General features: G+C 56.3%; 1 protein-coding gene across 1 annotated transcript; it reads left to right on the forward strand.

The window, feature by feature from the left end:
* The first annotated feature begins 16,301 nt into the window (after nucleotides 1-16,301).
* LOC117189685 lies at nucleotides 16,302-18,247 on the forward strand. Its single transcript, XM_033394786.1, has 2 exons — nucleotides 16,302-16,619; nucleotides 17,600-18,247. Exons 1-2 carry the CDS (start codon nucleotides 16,476-16,478, stop codon nucleotides 18,155-18,157), a joined length of 702 nt encoding a protein of 233 aa, XP_033250677.1. The 5' UTR covers nucleotides 16,302-16,475; the 3' UTR covers nucleotides 18,158-18,247.
* The last annotated feature ends 1,731 nt before the right edge of the window (nucleotides 18,248-19,978 follow it).

A 19,978-nucleotide genomic window follows, 5' to 3' on the forward strand; every position in this document is an offset into this window, starting at 1 on the left:
GCTTTTTAGTGTCCTTTTTGGACTGGATGACTGGAAAGCCTACGAGTGTAAGCCCAATTTTAAGTAGTTTATTTTCCATAATACATTATTGGAACCTCCGAACATTGCCAACATCCCAGTGAAGAGTCATTTGCCAGCCGCTGGCGAGACGCTGAGACTCGAGTCGACTTTTTGTCTGCCAAATATGGGAGGGGCATGCGACGGGGGTATGTCAACTTTGCCGCGTGGATGATGGAGTGCGCCATTGTTGCATTTTAATTGAAATTTCTGAGTGAACTTGGCGCGACACCCGCGCAGCAGCAGCAGCACCACCAACACTAACGAGAGCCTCGAATGATGGCAAAAAAGGAGCAAATAAAACAGTGTCGGGTGCAATCACAAGGCAAACAAGGACATGACAATGCCAAAGTGGCAATACATAAAAATGAATGAATAAAGCGGACAGCACAATGAAAGAAATGGGAAACGGCAGTACTCGTAGTAGTAGAGCAGAGTCAGTTAAATCTGTCACCGATTTTGCTCCAATTTGTGTAATTTTTGTAATATTAAGGAGTTTTTCATCAGACCACAGGAGTTCCCATTCCCATTCCCCCTTTCACCTCATAGTATGTTTAATGTGAACTCAGTTCGTGGCAATTAAAGTTATTCAAAAGCTGTCTCTTTTTATGCAAATTGACATTCCCATCCGCCTTTGGTTCTTGGGTCGTGGCTCGTGAAATCCGTCGCATTTTTGCGGCTCAACGCAAATATAATAATAAATTTTTGCATATTGCTGTTGCCATTATTTTTCGTAAATGAAACTGTTGTCAATGGCTCAGACGCCTCTTTTTGTTGTCCATCGCGGATGGCGCTCTCGCCGTGGCTCTGCCCCGCCCCCATCCACCTTTGAGGTGGGGTGACGGAGGATGAGACCGCTCGGCTCCCGTTGCGGTCACTTTATTGTTTGCCGGATACGTTCCGCCACATTTCGAAAAGTGCCCCCGAATGCGAAGGATGTCGGAGGACCAGGACGATGGAAACCACGTAATTTGCCGTCTGATGAAGATTTACGACATGGAAGCCGCAAAAATAATCGCCAAATACACGAAGGCCATATAAAGCAACAAAGCGCAAGGTTACTCAACCCACAGCAACCTTCCTCCATCCCAGAGCCACCACCCCAAACCCCTGTTGTCGGGGCCAGGCCATGATGGATTAAGCTCAAAATGAAGGGATTTGTCTCGGGCTTGTTAGCCAAGATGTAGGAACCTAGGAGCCGCGGCGAGGGAGTTCATCTAGAAGGCAGGCCAGGCATCCAAGCATCCCGGCAACATTTTAGCCCCGTCCAAATGTGCCTCCAGGACATATTCTGGTAAGTACCCAGCCATCACATTCTATTCGTTAACGAGGCGACTCTATGTGTGTTGGCGCTCCCAAATTAGTGGGCGTGTCGTGGTGGTGCATGATGGTAGTCCGAACGAGGTGGAACGTTGTGAGTTGCTGCGGACCCCGCAACTCTACAGTTATACCCGATACTAAGTCAGTATGGCTCTCCTCCGGCAGACGCCGCTAATAATGTACAACACGACAAAGAGTGCGTGCAAGAGAGACAGAAAATCAGTCTGAGCGTGACGTCGGGCGCTGCGTAGCCACTGAAAATTGATTTCTTGCTTTTGGCTACAAAAATGATCCGATCTGATCCAGATTCAGCAATCTGATAGTTATGGTCATTGTCTATGATTCTGCGTTTTTAGTTTTCTCGAATGTGCAATATTGTGGATGCAACAGATTTTCGTCTTTTGTGGGGGCGGAAGGGGGTGGGGCGAAATTCTGAGATATACGTTTTATAGTGAGATCTAACAGAAGTGCGGATACCAAATTTGGTTACTCTAGCCTTAATAGTCTCTGAGATTTGTGGATGCCCCAGATTTTCGTCCTTTGCGGGGGCGTAAGGGGGTGTGGCAAAATTTGGACACGAAACAGTCAAGGTCCGATATCACAGGAGTGTGGATACCAAATTTGGTTGCTCTGGCTCTTATAGGTTCTGAGATCCTTGAACTCATATTTTGCAATTGACAAAACCGACCATGAAACCTGTGTGTTAGAGAGAGACAGAGCGAGAAAGAATGAAATTGTTTTCTTGATTCTGGCTATAATCATTATACGATCTGGTTCAGATTTTGCACTGTAGAAGATATGGTCATCCCCACCGATTCTGCGTTTTTGGTTTTATCGTATCTTTAAAAATGTGGATGCCACAGATTTTCGTTTTTTGTGGGGGCGGAAGTGGGCGGGGCGAAGTTTTGAAATATTTTTGTAGCAGTGACATATCACAGAAGTCTGGATCCAAAACATCGTTGCTCTAGCTCTTATAGTCTTTGAGCACTAGGCGCTGAAGGGGACGGACGGACGGACGGACGGACGGACGGACGGACAGACGGACAGACAGACAGGGCTCAATCGACTCGGCTATTGATGCTGATCAAGAATATATATACTTTATGGGGTCGGAAACGATTCCTTCTGGACGTTACACACATCCACTTTTACCACAAATCTAATATACCCCAATACTCATTTTGAGTATCGGGTATAACTGTAGAGTTGCGGTGTCCGCAGCAACTCACAACGTTCCACCTCGTTACTTATTAGAACTAAGAGAACCAACACGTAAGAGAGACGCACACCACGGCTATACGAAGGCGAAGAGAACCAACACGAAAGAGATACGCTCTTACGCCCACGCAGCCAACGCAAGGAAGAGAACGGCTATACGCAGACGAAAAGAGACAACATGAAAGAGAACGAAGCGGCAGAGAAGCCGCCGATCGGTGTTACGCCCACGCAGCCGAGGAAAAGAGCCGACGGCGAAGCAGGCAATACGCACCCGCAGCCATACACCCACGCAGCCGAGACCGGCAGCCGACGGCGGCGCAGCAGCGAAGCGGCAAAGGAAGCCACCGAAGTGACAAGGACCCGCCGTGGGAGAACAGGACCCAAAGAAGGGACACAAGGGTGAGCCACCTCACGTATGTGAGCTCTGGGGGGGATAGATCGGTGCAGTAGGCAGGTATAAGCAGAACATTCCCGCAGTATCTTTACATATCTATGCCCACATGTTGTTCATGATATTTTTTGGCATTTATTTCCCCGCTGCAGGCGCGGGATTTTAAGTAGGGAAATGATCCGAAAACAATAAAGACACCAACCTCAACCCACCTGTCTCAGAACATTCGCCCGTAGGAGTCACTCACCCCCCCCCTCCCCCACCCCTCTCACCCCTTTTCCCGGGAGGCCCGGCGAAGTGGATGTGAGTCGTGGATCATGCGGCATTCACCAAGCTGGGTTTTCCCTCTCCTATACCTTTCTCCCCTGGGGACCCGGCGATGCTGGATGTGAGTCGTGGATTCACGCGGCATTCGCAAAGCTGGGTTCCCTCCCCTACACCCTCGCCCGGGGGACCCGGCGACGCAGATGTGAGTCGTGGATCATGCGGCATCTGCTAGGCTGGGCTCCCCTCTCCCACACCTTTCCGATCCCTGACCCAAACCCCGTCTCCCGCCACACATGACCCCAACGCCCGTCTCTGCAGCTCCCAAGCACGGCTTCACCCACGCCTCGTGGCCGGGCCAGGCCCGACCGTCCCACGATCCACCCCACGGGCGCGCTTTCGCCACGAGCGGCTCTCCCCTTAGGTCCTCACACAACAAATTTTTGCTGTGGGGAAGGACCGGGCCCTGGACAGACTGAGAAGCTGTACCTCGGCCTGAGAACTTCCTTACAGATGGCGCCCGAGCAGGGACTCACGAGGGGAGAGTCGGTGAGCATAGGGAATAAGTGAAAAGCAGTTAAAAGTGGAAAGGGAACCAAGCAGCAGCCAACAATTAAAAGGCAAGACCCACAAAAGCAAAACAGCAAACGATGATTAGGAGCCACGGATCAGGAAAAGCAGCAGGAGAAATGGAAGGAAAACTTAAAATCAGTGATTAGCAGCCAAAAATCAGAGTCCCGGCGAATAGCCAGCACCAATCTTTGATCCCTCGACTTATGTACAGCTGAGGCTGGTTTCTCTAATACCCCCCAAACAACAGCCGCCGGCACGTGTCCCAGACGCGCCGGCAAAAACCACGCGGAAAAAAAAAACCACGCAGCCAGCCACCTACGAGGCAGAAAGAGACGGGGAGAGACGCGAAAAACCACGCGGCCAGCCACCTACGCGACAGAAAGAGACGGGGAGAGACGCCGAAGACACAGCACCGCGTGCCGGGAGAAAATGGCTGCGGACGGCGCCTAAAACTTTGGCACACGACGGCGACAAAGCGGCACCAGCGACAGAGTAGCAAAGCAGCAGCAGCGGCGCAGCGGCAGAGCAGCAAAGCAGCGGCGACAGAGCAACGAGGCAGCGGCAGAGCGGAGAAGGCGCAGCGACAGAGCAGCGAGGCAGTGACAGAGCAGCGAGACAGTGACAGAGCAGCCAAGCAGTGACAGAGCAGCGAGGCAGTGACAGAGCAGCGAGACAGTGACAGAGCAGCCAAGCAGTGACAGAGCAGCCAAGCAGTGACAGAGCAGCCAAGCAGCGAAGCAGCGGTAGAACAACGGAGCAGCGAAGGACAGCCGGCGATCGCAGAGGAGCAGCTACAGCCATGGCCACGGCCAATATAAGGCGGAGCAGGAACACCGGTCAAGACAGTTGTTACCGAGCAGTCAGACAGTCATTACCGAGCAGTCAGACAGTTGTTACCGAGCAGTCACACAGTTACCACCGAGCAGTCAGACAGAACCTTTTTCGAGTACCGTGCCACGTGCCCTTCGAACAGGATCCCTCACCCAGTGCTGTGTATCCTAGTACAGGATCACCGATCTAGTACCGTGCCGCGTGCCCTTCGAACAGGATCCCTCACCCCAGTGCCGTGTATCCCAGTATAGGATCACCGATCCAGTACCTCGCCACGTATCCTTCGACAGGATCCCCCCACCCCAGTGCCGTGTATCCTAGTATAGGATCACCGATCCAGTACCGTACCGCGTGTCCTTCGAACAGGACTCTCCACCCAGTGCCGCGTATCCTAGTACAGAAGCCCCAGACCCAGTACCGTGCTGATAAGGACTCGTACCGGTGCCCCGATTAGTGTACCAGGATCAGGATGAACATCCGCTGGATAGCGTCCCGCAGGAAGGACGAGCTGCAGAGCCTAGCTAAGGAGTTTGGACTAGGAGAAACTGGGACTGTAGAGGACCTACGGAGCCAGATCACCGCATTCATCGCACGCCCTGGAGGGGGTGAGATCTCGTACTCGTTACTGGCGGACAAACTCCGGAAATGGGGATTTACTTTCGACGGCCACGCGAACCCACTAGCGTTCATCGAAAGGCTCGAGGAGCGAGTGGAATCATACGGCGGGAGCCCAGAGCAGTTGCCGCGAGCCATCTCCGGTCTCCTTACAGGTAAGGCCGAAGGATGGTTCCGAACTTTTCAGATGCAGGGACAGAATTGGACAGACTTTCGGAAAGAATTCCTAGAATTCTTCCTGCCCCCAGATACTTCCAGCGGCTGGAAGACACCATACGAAGTCGGGAACAGAAGCCCAAGGAATCCTTCCGGGATTACCTGATCGAGTTGCGTCTGATGATGCAACGAGCCCAGTATACTCGGGAACAGGAACTCGAGCGGATCTACGAAAATCTCCGTCCGGAGTATCAAATGTATACGCGCAGACAAGATTTCCGATCACTCACAGAATTGACCCAGCTCGTCTCGGCCTACGAAACCGCGCGGGACCGAGACGCACTCCGCAGCATCGGGACCACGCAGAACCATCGACCCCGTGCCGCCTTTACCGGCAATGGAACCAACCCCCAATGGGGCAACACACACGAGACGCCCGGGAAAACCGAGATCGCCAACCGAGGAATCGGCCAGGAGGAAGAGCAAGCGATCGATGTACAACGAACCTGCCGGAACTGTGGGGAAAACGGCCATTTCAGTGGTGCGTGCACAAACCGACAGAAGCTGTTCTGTTGGGAATGTGGCCACCGAGGGGTCCGGACCATCAACTGCTGCCGGAAACCAGCGTCGGGAAACGGGTCGGGTCTCCGCCCTAATGGGACATGGACGGAGGCGCGCACCCAGGAACAGGAGAAACCCACCCATTAAGCATGACCGGAGGAAGGATCGCTGCCTGGTGGACATCAATGAGAAAGCATTTGCGGCCACCCTCGACACTGGAGCCACACGATCCTTCATCACTGAGCGGCTGGCGAAGGAGATAGGGACGACCGAGAACAGGCGAAAGGTGAGGACCAGGATCCGCCTGGCAGATGGAACCAGGAAGGAGATCAACCAAGCGATAGCAGTCACAGTGCGCCTGGATCAGCAAGAAACACAGGTATCTCTTCTTATACTCCCCACGGTATTAGACGACTTCATCTTGGGGCTCGACTTCCTCTGTGGCATCCGCGCAAGGATCCACTGCGGACGGGCATATCTACAGCTGAAGCTGCAGCAGAAACCCGCCGGGACGATACCATCATGCACCGCCCAGCCACGCCCACGGTCTGTCACGTTTGCGGACTCCACTGCCATCCGAGACCAGCCGCAGACCAACACCCCACAGCCAACCACGAACCATCCAACCGCAGTGACTACAAAGCCCTACCAGACAAGATCAAGCAACAAACCCAGGACTACGCCACCACAACAGGACACGAAGAAAGCTACGACGGAAAGAACTGTGACACCGATGGAACCAACCATGGCCAGTTCCCCAGCACGAACCCCGACACCAACAGGACAACGCAACAAAACGAAGACTTTGGCAGAGACAGCTACGGCTCCACTGGATCAATCCAGGGCCAGCTCGTCGAACCAGGAGTCACTAACAGGACACAGCAGGAAGCAAGGGACTTTGGCAGAGACAGCTACGGCTCCACTGGATCAATTCAGGGCCAGCTCGTCGAACCAGGAGTCACCAACAGGAGACAGCAGGAAACAAAGGACTTGGGCAGAGACAGCTACGGCTCCACTGGATCAGTCCAGGGCCAGCTCGTCGAACCAGGAGTCACCAACAGGACACAGCAGGAAGCAAGGGACTTTGGCAGAGACAGCTACGGCTCCACTGGATCAATCCAGGAACAGCTCGTCGAACCAGGAGTCACTAACAGGACACAGCAGGAAGCAAGGGACTTTGGCAGAGACAGCTACGGCTCCACTGGATCAATCCAGGGCCAGCTCGTCGAACCAGGAGTCACCAACAGGACACAGCAGGAAGCAAGGGACTTTGGCAGAGACAGCTACGGCTCCACTGGATCAATCCAGGGCCAGCTCGTCGAACCGGGAGTCAGCAACAGGACCCAGGAATAAACAGGATACTCCAGCAAAGATAGCTGCGGCCCCGCGGGATCAATCCAGGGCCAGCTCATCGAACCGGGAGTCACCACGTAGTCACCCAACACGACAGACATCACGCAAGCCACGAACCCCGATACCACAGGACGAGATCACAGAAACCCCGACGACGGACTACCAACTGGAGCCATTAGCCGACGCCGAGATAGCTCGGGAACGCAACCCGTTTCGCCCAGCCGACTCGGATGACTACGAGAACGCGATCTTGGCCACCATTACCGCCCTGTAACTGGAGGACCTATCGCCGTGGCAGCAAGCCCTATACCCCACAACAAAACCCCACGGAACGAGCCAACAGGACGATCAAAACCATGATCGCCCAGTACATCGATGGAGACCAGCGGACATGGGACGAGCTGCTGCCCGAACTCAGTCTAGCCATCAACAGCAGCACATCAAACACCACAGGCTTCAGCCCAGCATTCATCGTACTCGGCCGGGAACCTCGGTTGCCTGGAGCCTTGTACGAAGAGACGACCCCAGGACTAGGCGAATTGACAGATACCCCAACCAACAAGGCCAAGCGACTCAAGGAAATCTTCGCCATCGTACAAGAAAATACCCAGCAGGCATCACAGACGCTGAGTAGGACCTACAACCTACGTCGACGCGAATGGAGACCCACGATCGGGACGCTCGTGATGCTACGCCAACATCACCTGTCCAAAGCTGCGGACAACTTCGCTGCCAAACTGGCTCCCAAATATGAGAGCCTTACAAAGTAATTAAATTTATTTCTCCCACCATAGCACGACTCCAGAAGCATCCGGGAAGACAACGACGAACGGCCGGACTAGCCGACCTCAAGGCCTACCACGACAACGAGCACACACTCGCCAGCGAAGACAACGAAGACAACGATGACGACGACCCCAGCACCAGGAAAACCGCGAGTTCATGAGGGCCACTTATGGTAGTGCGCTGCCGTAATGTCCTCGCCCCGCAAGGGGCAACCGCGTACACACGCAGTAAGATAGCTTAACTCCCCTTAAGGGATTAGAGTAAGAAATAGCCAGAAACTAGAAAATGCACCGATCAGGGAAAGCCAGGGCACAGGGCACATCAGTGGCACAGGTCAGGTTCTAACCAAACAAGGTTTCTTCCCCCCACCAGATCCAACATGGACAACCCAAGGACGAGCGACGCACAGCCTCTAGAGGCAGAGGATGGCACGGAGGGGCATCCTAGGGGTGCGTCGCCGCCCAGCTCAAGGCAACCACGGTCCACGACCAGCCAACCACAAGCAAGACACCACTCCCCGACCCAGCAAGCAGAACCGGGCAACACCACGCAGCATGGACCATCAACAGGAGCCGTACCACGACCACCCAGGCCACCTAGGCCATCCCGACGTCGGGCCCGCCCCGAAGGCCCACCGTCGCCCCGCCGGGCGACAACCATTACCTGGGCATGGCTCAACGACGTCGTCCGTCCGAACACGTCACGAAAAAACCTGTCTGGGATCATCACAGTGGAGGCGATGCGGCCATCGGACTCAGACGAGGAGGTCCGAGCAGGCCGGGCCCAGCAGGAGCCATCCAGTCCAAGGAACAGGCACCGCCGTCACCCCACGCGCGACTCGAAGACGCGTCGAGCCAGGACACGTCAACCTGGACCCCAACTCCGAGGGGCAGAGCAGCTCCCCAGTCGCGCACAAACTGCGGCTGCGGGCCCCACCACCACCGCCTTATTACCTGTACCGCATGGGAGAACCGCTGACCCCACAGCCGAACTACGACAGCAGCTCCGACGAAGGGTTCACCAGCCCGACGATGGAGGCCGACAAGCACTGGGAGCCAACCTGCCAGGCAAGCACCGATGAAGAGTTCTTGCACGACCGACGCTTTGGAAAAGCGGGTGGCCGCCCATGGGTCAAGCACTCCGTCCGGGAGCTAAACCGCCAACTGGAGGCCGAGCGGGCCACGACGGGCCCATACTCGGACGTGAGCGAGGACGAAGATGGGCCGGCCAACTGCCAGAAGAACACTCCAGCCAACATCGCGGTTGACGTAGCACCTTGGACCACCTGGAAGGACGCCGACAGGACCCTGCAACTGCTGCTCGCCCATCCACGGCCCATCACCCCACCCAGGCCCGAGAGGGAGATCATCCCCGCGTCGGACAACGACACAACAAGCGACGACGAGGTACAGCTCCTAGGAGAGGACGACACCACTCCGCTACGGATCAGCGACGGCAGTCTGGGCGATGCGCTGCCCCGACGGCAATGAGCTGCCCCAACTGCTCCAGGAACTCGGCCTGGGGGACGGACCCGTGTCCCCGATACCCAGGGATGACGGAGACGAGGAGGTAGCCTGGATCCTGGGAGGGCAGGAGACCCCAAACGGCCCGATCCCGGACACCAGCTGGGACGACGGGTGGCACGCCAGACTGCAGGAGTGGGACGCGCAGGAGGAGGCGGCAGCCCCGGAAAGAGGGGAGAATCCCGATTGGCAGCCGCTGGACCACGCACCAATGAAGTGGCTATCGCCAGTTCCCACCGACCACAACGCCCCGAACCCGGAACCGACGAGCTGCACGGCCCGAGAGGCCGAACCAGGAAACCCGAGCCAACCAAAGGAGGACAGCGACCTGTCATTGGGCTTGGAAGAGGCAGAGGCGGGCGGACTGCTCACAGCGTTCGAGGAGATGCCCGAGCTAAACGCGCTGCAGGAGGAGCAGAAATGGCCAATCGCCCCAGTCGCCTGGCGGGTAAGCACGCCTGACCGCCGCATCCCGCAAAGCCTGCTGGAAGGCGCCAGCGCTCAGGCAAACGCGGCGCGTCACGGGCGCAGCCGGATCCGCAGCCTAGAACACCACGACGGCCAACGCTTCCGCGTCTGCATCAGCGGAAATTTGGTGCGCATTTCACCGCGCCCCACCCCGAAGTAGGAAGGGAGTGTGAAGGCATAAGCCTCCACAACACTGACCACGACACCATCCCCTGAAGGGACCGCCCCGACGGCTTGTTATCTAATTTCATTATTATCTCAGTTCATTATCACTATTATCCGATTTTATTACTTCTATTATTATTAGTATTACCAAGACAAACAACAATGAATCCTTATTTTCACCCATTAAAGTAAGAAATAGGTTAAGAAACCCCAAAACCTTAGGCCTTTTTACTTATTAGAACTAAGAGAACCAACACGTAAGAGAGACGCACACTACGGCCACGCAGCGAAGAGAGACGCACACCACGGCTATACGAAGGCGAAGAGAACCAACACGAAAGAGATACGCTCTTACGCCCACGCAGCCAACGCAAGGAAGAGAACGGCTATACGCAGACGAAAAGAGACAACATGAAAGAGAACGAAGCGGCAGAGAAGCCGCCGATCGGTGTTACGCCCACGCAGCCGAGGAAAAGAGCCGACGGCGAAGCAGGCAATACGCACCCGCAGCCATACACCCACGCAGCCGAGACCGGCAGCCGACGGCGGCGCAGCAGCGAAGCGGCAAAGGAAGCCACCGAAGTGACAAGGACCCGCCGTGGGAGAACAGGACCCAAAGAAGGGACACAAGGGTGAGCCACCTCACGTATGTGAGCTCTGGGGGGGATAGATCGGTGCAGTAGGCAGGTATAAGCAGAACATTCCCGCAGTTTCTTTACATATCTATGCCCACATGTTGTTCATGATATTTTTTGGCATTTATTTCCCCGCTGCAGGCGCGGGATTTTAAGTAGGGAAATGATCCGAAAACAATAAAGACACCAACCTCAACCCACCTGTCTCAGAACATTCGCCCGTAGGAGTCACTCACCCCCCCCCCCCTCCCCCACCCCCTCTCACCCCTTTTCCCGGGAGGCCCGGCGAAGTGGATGTGAGTCGTGGATCATGCGGCATTCACCAAGCTGGGTTTTCCCTCTCCTATACCTTTCTCCCCTGGGGACCCGGCGATGCTGGATGTGAGTCGTGGATTCACGCGGCATTCGCAAAGCTGGGTTCCCTCCCCTACACCCTCGCCCGGGGGACCCGGCGACGCAGATGTGAGTCGTGGATCATGCGGCATCTGCTAGGCTGGGCTCCCTCTCCCACACCTTTCCGATCCCTGACCCAAACCCCGTCTCCCGCCACACATGACCCCCAACGCCCGTCTCTGCAGCTCCCAAGCACGGCTTCACCCACGCCTCGTGGCCGGGCCAGGCCCGACCGTCCCACGATCCACCCCACGGGCGCGCTTTCGCCACGAGCGGCTCTCCCCTTAGGTCCTCACACAACAAATTTTTGCTGTGGGGAAGGACCGGGCCCTGGACAGACTGAGAAGCTGTACCTCGGCCTGAGAACTTCCTTACAGATGGCGCCCGAGCAGGGACTCACGAGGGGAGAGTCGGTGAGCATAGGGAATAAGTGAAAAGCAGTTAAAAGTGGAAAGGGAACCAAGCAGCAGCCAACAATTAAAAGGCAAGACCCACAAAAGCAAAACAGCAAACGATGATTAGGAGCCACGGATCAGGAAAAGCAGCAGGAGAAATGGAAGGAAAACTTAAAATCAGTGATTAGCAGCCAAAAATCAGAGTCCCGGCGAATAGCCAGCACCAATCTTTGATCCCTCGACTTATGTACAGCTGAGGCTGGTTTCTCTAATACCCCCCAAACAACAGCCGCCGGCACGTGTCCCAGACGCGCCGGCAAAAACCACGCGGAAAAAAAAAAAAACCACGCAGCCAGCCACCTACGAGGCAGAAAGAGACGGGGAGAGACGCGAAAAACCACGCGGCCAGCCACCTACGCGACAGAAAGAGACGGGGAGAGACGCCGAAGACACAGCACCGCGTGCCGGGAGAAAATGGCTGCGGACGGCGCCTAAAACTTTGGCACACGACGGCGACAAAGCGGCACCAGCGACAGAGTAGCAAAGCAGCAGCAGCGGCGCAGCGGCAGAGCAGCAAAGCAGCAGCGACAGAGCAACGAGGCAGCGGCAGAGCGGAGAAGGCGCAGCGACAGAGCAGCGAGGCAGTGACAGAGCAGCGAGACAGTGACAGAGCAGCCAAGCAGTGACAGAGCAGCGAGGCAGTGACAGAGCAGCGAGACAGTGACAGAGCAGCCAAGCAGTGACAGAGCAGCCAAGCAGTGACAGAGCAGCCAAGCAGCGAAGCAGCGGTAGAACAACGGAGCAGCGAAGGACAGCCGGCGATCGCAGAGGAGCAGCTACAGCCATGGCCACGGCCAATATAAGGCGGAGCAGGAACACCGGTCAAGACAGTTGTTACCGAGCAGTCAGACAGTCATTACCGAGCAGTCAGACAGTTGTTACCGAGCAGTCACACAGTTACCACCGAGCAGTCAGACAGAACCTTTTTCGAGTACCGTGCCACGTGCCCTTCGAACAGGATCCCTCACCCAGTGCTGTGTATCCTAGTACAGGATCACCGATCTAGTACCGTGCCGCGTGCCCTTCGAACAGGATCCCTCACCCCAGTGCCGTGTATCCCAGTATAGGATCACCGATCCAGTACCTCGCCACGTATCCTTCGACAGGATCCCCCACCCCAGTGCCGTGTATCCTAGTATAGGATCACCGATCCAGTACCGTACCGCGTGTCCTTCGAACAGGACTCTCCACCCAGTGCCGCGTATCCTAGTACAGAAGCCCCAGACCCAGTACCGTGCTGATAAGGACTCGTACCGGTGCCCCGATTAGTGTACCAGGATCAGGATGAACATCCGCTGGATAGCGTCCCGCAGGAAGGACGAGCTGCAGAGCCTAGCTAAGGAGTTTGGACTAGGAGAAACTGGGACTGTAGAGGACCTACGGAGCCAGATCACCGCATTCATCGCACGCCCTGGAGGGGGTGAGATCTCGTACTCGTTACTGGCGGACAAACTCCGGAAATGGGGATTTACTTTCGACGGCCACGCGAACCCACTAGCGTTCATCGAAAGGCTCGAGGAGCGAGTGGAATCATACGGCGGGAGCCCAGAGCAGTTGCCGCGAGCCATCTCCGGTCTCCTTACAGGTAAGGCCGAAGGATGGTTCCGAACTTTTCAGATGCAGGGACAGAATTGGACAGACTTTCGGAAAGAATTCCTAGAATTCTTCCTGCCCCCCAGATACTTCCAGCGGCTGGAAGACACCATACGAAGTCGGGAACAGAAGCCCAAGGAATCCTTCCGGGATTACCTTATCGAGTTGCGTCTGATGATGCAACGAGCCCAGTATACTCGGGAACAGGAACTCGAGCGGATCTACGAAAATCTCCGTCCGGAGTATCAAATGTATACGCGCAGACAAGATTTCCGATCACTCACAGAATTGACCCAGCTCGTCTCGGCCTACGAAACCGCGCGGGACCGAGACGCACTCCGCAGCATCGGGACCACGCAGAACCATCGACCCCGTGCCGCCTTTACCGGCAATGGAACCAACCCCCAATGGGGCAACACACACGAGACGCCCGGGAAAACCGAGATCGCCAACCGAGGAATCGGCCAGGAGGAAGAGCAAGCGATCGATGTACAACGAACCTGCCGGAACTGTGGGGAAAACGGCCATTTCAGTGGTGCGTGCACAAACCGACAGAAGCTGTTCTGTTGGGAATGTGGCCACCGAGGGGTCCGGACCATCAACTGCTGCCGGAAACCAGCGTCGGGAAACGGGTCGGGTCTCCGCCCTAATGGGACATGGACGGAGGCGCGCACCCAGGAACAGGAGAAACCCACCCATTAAGCATGACCGGAGGAAGGATCGCTGCCTGGTGGACATCAATGAGAAAGCATTTGCGGCCACCCTCGACACTGGAGCCACACGATCCTTCATCACTGAGCGGCTGGCGAAGGAGATAGGGACGACCGAGAACAGGCGAAAGGTGAGGACCAGGATCCGCCTGGCAGATGGAACCAGGAAGGAGATCAACCAAGCGATAGCAGTCACAGTGCGCCTGGATCAGCAAGAAACACAGGTATCTCTTCTTATACTCCCCACGGTATTAGACGACTTCATCTTGGGGCTCGACTTCCTCTGTGGCATCCGCGCAAGGATCCACTGCGGACGGGCATATCTACAGCTGAAGCTGCAGCAGAAACCCGCCGGGACGATACCATCATGCACCGCCCAGCCACGCCCACGGTCTGTCACGTTTGCGGACTCCACTGCCATCCGAGACCAGCCGCAGACCAACACCCCACAGCCAACCACGAACCATCCAACCGCAGTGACTACAAAGCCCTACCAGACAAGATCAAGCAACAACCCCAGGACTACGCCACCACAACAGGACACGAAGAAAGCTACGACGGAAAGAACTGTGACACCGATGGAACCAACCATGGCCAGTTCCCCAGCACGAACCCCGACACCAACAGGACAACGCAACAAAACGAAGACTTTGGCAGAGACAGCTACGGCTCCACTGGATCAATCCAGGGCCAGCTCGTCGAACCAGGAGTCACTAACAGGACACAGCAGGAAGCAAGGGACTTTGGCAGAGACAGCTACGGCTCCACTGGATCAATTCAGGGCCAGCTCGTCGAACCAGGAGTCACCAACAGGAGACAGCAGGAAACAAAGGACTTGGGCAGAGACAGCTACGGCTCCACTGGATCAGTCCAGGGCCAGCTCGTCGAACCAGGAGTCACCAACAGGACACAGCAGGAAGCAAGGGACTTTGGCAGAGACAGCTACGGCTCCACTGGATCAATCCAGGAACAGCTCGTCGAACCAGGAGTCACTAACAGGACACAGCAGGAAGCAAGGGACTTTGGCAGAGACAGCTACGGCTCCACTGGATCAATCCAGGGCCAGCTCGTCGAACCAGGAGTCACCAACAGGACACAGCAGGAAGCAAGGGACTTTGGCAGAGACAGCTACGGCTCCACTGGATCAATCCAGGGCCAGCTCGTCGAACCGGGAGTCAGCAACAGGACCCAGGAATAAACAGGATACTCCAGCAAAGATAGCTGCGGCCCCGCGGGATCAATCCAGGGCCAGCTCATCGAACCGGGAGTCACCACGTAGTCACCCAACACGACAGACATCACGCAAGCCACGAACCCCGATACCACAGGACGAGATCACAGAAACCCCGACGACGGACTACCAACTGGAGCCATTAGCCGACGCCGAGATAGCTCGGGAACGCAACCCGTTTCGCCCAGCCGACTCGGATGACTACGAGAACGCGATCTTGGCCACCATTACCGCCCTGTAACTGGAGGACCTATCGCCGTGGCAGCAAGCCCTATACCCCACAACAAAACCCCACGGAACGAGCCAACAGGACGATCAAAACCATGATCGCCCAGTACATCGATGGAGACCAGCGGACATGGGACGAGCTGCTGCCCGAACTCAGTCTAGCCATCAACAGCAGCACATCAAACACCACAGGCTTCAGCCCAGCATTCATCGTACTCGGCCGGGAACCTCGGTTGCCTGGAGCCTTGTACGAAGAGACGACCCCAGGACTAGGCGAATTGACAGATACCCCAACCAACAAGGCCAAGCGACTCAAGGAAATCTTCGCCATCGTACAAGAAAATACCCAGCAGGCATCACAGACGCTGAGTAGGACCTACAACCTACGTCGACGCGAATGGAGACCCACGATCGGGACGCTCGTGATGCTACGCCAACATCACCTGTCCAAAGCTGCGGACAACTTCGCTGCCAAACTGGCTCCCAAATATGAGAGCCTTACAAAGTAATTAAATTTATTTCTCCCACCATAGCACGACTCCAGAAGCATCCGGGAAGACAACGACGAACGGCCGGACTAGCCGACCTCAAGGCCTACCACGACAACGAGCACACACTCGCCAGCGAAGACAACGAAGACAACGATGACGACGACCCCAGCACCAGGAAAACCGCGAGTTCATGAGGGCCACTTATGGTAGTGCGCTGCCGTAATGTCCTCGCCCCGCAAGGGGCAACCGCGTACACACGCAGTAAGATAGCTTAACTCCCTTAAGGGATTAGAGTAAGAAATAGCCAGAAACTAGAAAATGCACCGATCAGGGAAAGCCAGGGCACAGGGCACATCAGTGGCACAGGTCAGGTTCTAACCAAACAAGGTTTCTTCCCCCCACCAGATCCAACATGGACAACCCAAGGACGAGCGACGCACAGCCTCTAGAGGCAGAGGATGGCACGGAGGGGCATCCTAGGGGTGCGTCGCCGCCCAGCTCAAGGCAACCACGGTCCACGACCAGCCAACCACAAGCAAGACACCACTCCCCGACCCAGCAAGCAGAACCGGGCAACACCACGCAGCATGGACCATCAACAGGAGCCGTACCACGACCACCCAGGCCACCTAGGCCATCCCGACGTCGGGCCCGCCCCGAAGGCCCACCGTCGCCCCGCCGGGCGACAACCATTACCTGGGCATGGCTCAACGACGTCGTCCGTCCGAACACGTCACGAAAAAACCTGTCTGGGATCATCACAGTGGAGGCGATGCGGCCATCGGACTCAGACGAGGAGGTCCGAGCAGGCCGGGCCCAGCAGGAGCCATCCAGTCCAAGGAACAGGCACCGCCGTCACCCCACGCGCGACTCGAAGACGCGTCGAGCCAGGACACGTCAACCTGGACCCCAACTCCGAGGGGCAGAGCAGCTCCCCAGTCGCGCACAAACTGCGGCTGCGGTCCCCACCACCACCGCCTTATTACCTGTACCGCATGGGAGAACCGCTGACCCCACAGCCGACAAGCCGACAAGCACTGGGAGCCAACCTGCCAGGCAAGCACCGATGAAGAGTTCTTGCACGACCGACGCTTTGGAAAAGCGGGTGGCCGCCCATGGGTCAAGCACTCCGTCCGGGAGCTAAACCGCCAACTGGAGGCCGAGCGGGCCACGACGGGCCCATACTCGGACGTGAGCGAGGACGAAGATGGGCCGGCCAACTGCCAGAAGAACACTCCAGCCAACATCGCGGTTGACGTAGCACCTTGGACCACCTGGAAGGACGCCGACAGGACCCTGCAACTGCTGCTCGCCCATCCACGGCCCATCACCCCACCCAGGCCCGAGAGGGAGATCATCCCCGCGTCGGACAACGACACAACAAGCGACGACGAGGTACAGCTCCTAGGAGAGGACGACACCACTCCGCTACGGATCAGCGACGGCAGTCTGGGCGATGCGCTGCCCCGACGGCAATGAGCTGCCCCAACTGCTCCAGGAACTCGGCCTGGGGGACGGACCCGTGTCCCCGATACCCAGGGATGACGGAGACGAGGAGGTAGCCTGGATCCTGGGAGGGCAGGAGAACCCAAACGGCCCGATCCCGGACACCAGCTGGGACGACGGGTGGCACGCCAGACTGCAGGAGTGGGACGCGCAGGAGGAGGCGGCAGCCCCGGAAAGAGGGGAGAATCCCGATTGGCAGCCGCTGGACCACGCACCAATGAAGTGGCTATCGCCAGTTCCCACCGACCACAACGCCCCGAACCCGGAACCGACGAGCTGCACGGCCCGAGAGGCCGAACCAGGAAACCCGAGCCAACCAAAGGAGGACAGCGACCTGTCATTGGGCTTGGAAGAGGCAGAGGCGGGCGGACTGCTCACAGCGTTCGAGGAGATGCCCGAGCTAAACGCGCTGCAGGAGGAGCAGAAATGGCCAATCGCCCCAGTCGCCTGGCGGGTAAGCACGCCTGACCGCCGCATCCCGCAAAGCCTGCTGGAAGGCGCCAGCGCTCAGGCAAACGCGGCGCGTCACGGGCGCAGCCGGATCCGCAGCCTAGAACACCACGACGGCCAACGCTTCCGCGTATGCATCAGCGGAAATTTGGTGCGCATTTCACCGCGCCCCACCCCGAAGTAGGAAGGGAGTGTGAAGGCATAAGCCTCCACAACACTGACCACGACACCATCCCCTGAAGGGACCGCCCCGACGGCTTGTTATCTAATTTCATTTTTATCTCAGTTCATTATCACTATTATCCGATTTTATTACTTCTATTATTATTAGTATTACCAAGACAAACAACAATGAATCCTTATTTTCACCCATTAAAGTAAGAAATAGGTTAAGAAACCCCAAAACCTTAGGCCTTTTTACTTATTAGAACTAAGAGAACCAACACGTAAGAGAGACGCACACTACGGCCACGCAGCGAAGAGAGACGCACACCACGGCTATACGAAGGCGAAGAGAACCAACACGAAAGAGATACGCTCTTACGCCCACGCAGCCAACGCAAGGAAGAGAACGGCTATACGCAGACGAAAAGAGACAACATGAAAGAGAACGAAGCGGCAGAGAAGCCGCCGATCGGTATTACGCCCACGCAGCCGAGGAAAAGAGCCGACGGCGAAGCAGGCAATACACACCCGCAGCCATACACCCACGCATGATGCAATTATACAAGGTGGTCTCGTCGGGAGCCGAAGTTCGTTCGTGTTGTCCCTTATCGTCAGTGCATGCTTGCTTGTTGATGATGAAGGTTGGTCACGGACGAATTTTTTTATATATTCTTATATTTATATATTCTTTTATATACTCTATTCTTCTTTAATATAACTAAAAATGTTGAAGAAAAATTATTAATGGCTGCATAAAATTTAAATATTAATATATCAGTAAAATCATTTTATTTTAAAATTTTAAAACCCACGGGCCTGTTAAGGGTTAATCAACATCAACATATGTACATACATACGTTAAGGGACTAACTTTTGCCGACGAGACCACCTTGTATAATTGCATCATGCACCCACGCAGCCGAGACCGGCAGCCGAAGGCGGCGCAGCAGCGAAGCGGCAGAGAAGCTCCGAAAACGAAAAGCAGAGGCCTGGCACGGTCCAGCGCGAGCCAAGCTCGGGAGTGATCTCGGAGGGCTGATCCAGACCGGAGAACAGGACCCAAAGAAGGGACACAAGGGTGAGCCACCTCACGTATGTGAGCTCTGGGGGGGATAGATCGGTGCAGTAGGCAGGTATAAGCAGAACATTCACGCAGTTTCTTTACATATCTATGCCCACATGTTGTTCATGATATTTTTTGGCGTTTATTTCCCCGCTGCAGGCGCGGGATTTTAAGTAGGGAAATGATCCGAAAACAATAAAGACACCAACCTCAACCCACCTGTCTCAGAACATTCGCCCGTAGGAGTCACTCACCCCCCCCCCCCCTCCCCCTCTCACCCCTTTTCCCGGGAGGCCCGGCGAAGTGGATGTGAGTCGTGGATCATGCGGCATTCACCAAGCTGGGTTTTCCCTCTCCTATACCTTTCTCCCCTGGGGACCCGGCGATGCTGGATGTGAGTCGTGGATTCACGCGGCATTCGCAAAGCTGGGTTCCCTCCCCTACACCCTCGCCCGGGGGACCCGGTGACGCAGATGTGAGTCGTGGATCATGCGGCATCTGCTAGGCTGGGCTCCCCTCTCCCACACCTTTCCGATCCCTGACCCAAACCCCGTCTCCCGCCACACATGACCCCCAACGCACGTCTCTGCAGCTCCCAAGCACGGCTTCACCCACGCCTCGTGGCCGGGCCAGGCCCTACCGTCCCACGATCCACCCCACGGGCGCGCTTTCGCCACGAGCGGCTCTCCCCTTAGGTCCTCACACAACAAATTTTTGCTGTGGGGAAGGACCGGGCCCTGGACAGACTGAGAAGCTGTACCTCGGCCTGAGAACTTC

Source organism: Drosophila miranda (assembly GCF_003369915.1).
Source record: "Drosophila miranda strain MSH22 chromosome Y unlocalized genomic scaffold, D.miranda_PacBio2.1 Contig_Y1_pilon, whole genome shotgun sequence".
Classification (NCBI taxonomy): domain Eukaryota; kingdom Metazoa; phylum Arthropoda; class Insecta; order Diptera; family Drosophilidae; genus Drosophila; species Drosophila miranda.

What these genes read in the sequence shown, in the direction of transcription:
- LOC117189685 (XM_033394786.1), top strand. Translation starts at nt 16,476, where the DNA reads ATGGCACGGAGGGGCATCCTAGGGGTGCGTCGCCGCCCAGCTCAAGGC. An exon ending in GCAGCATGGACCATCAACAG is followed by an intron (nt 16,620 to 17,599) that starts GAGCCGTACCAC and finishes CTGGGAGGGCAG; the next exon opens with GAGAACCCAAACGGCCCGAT.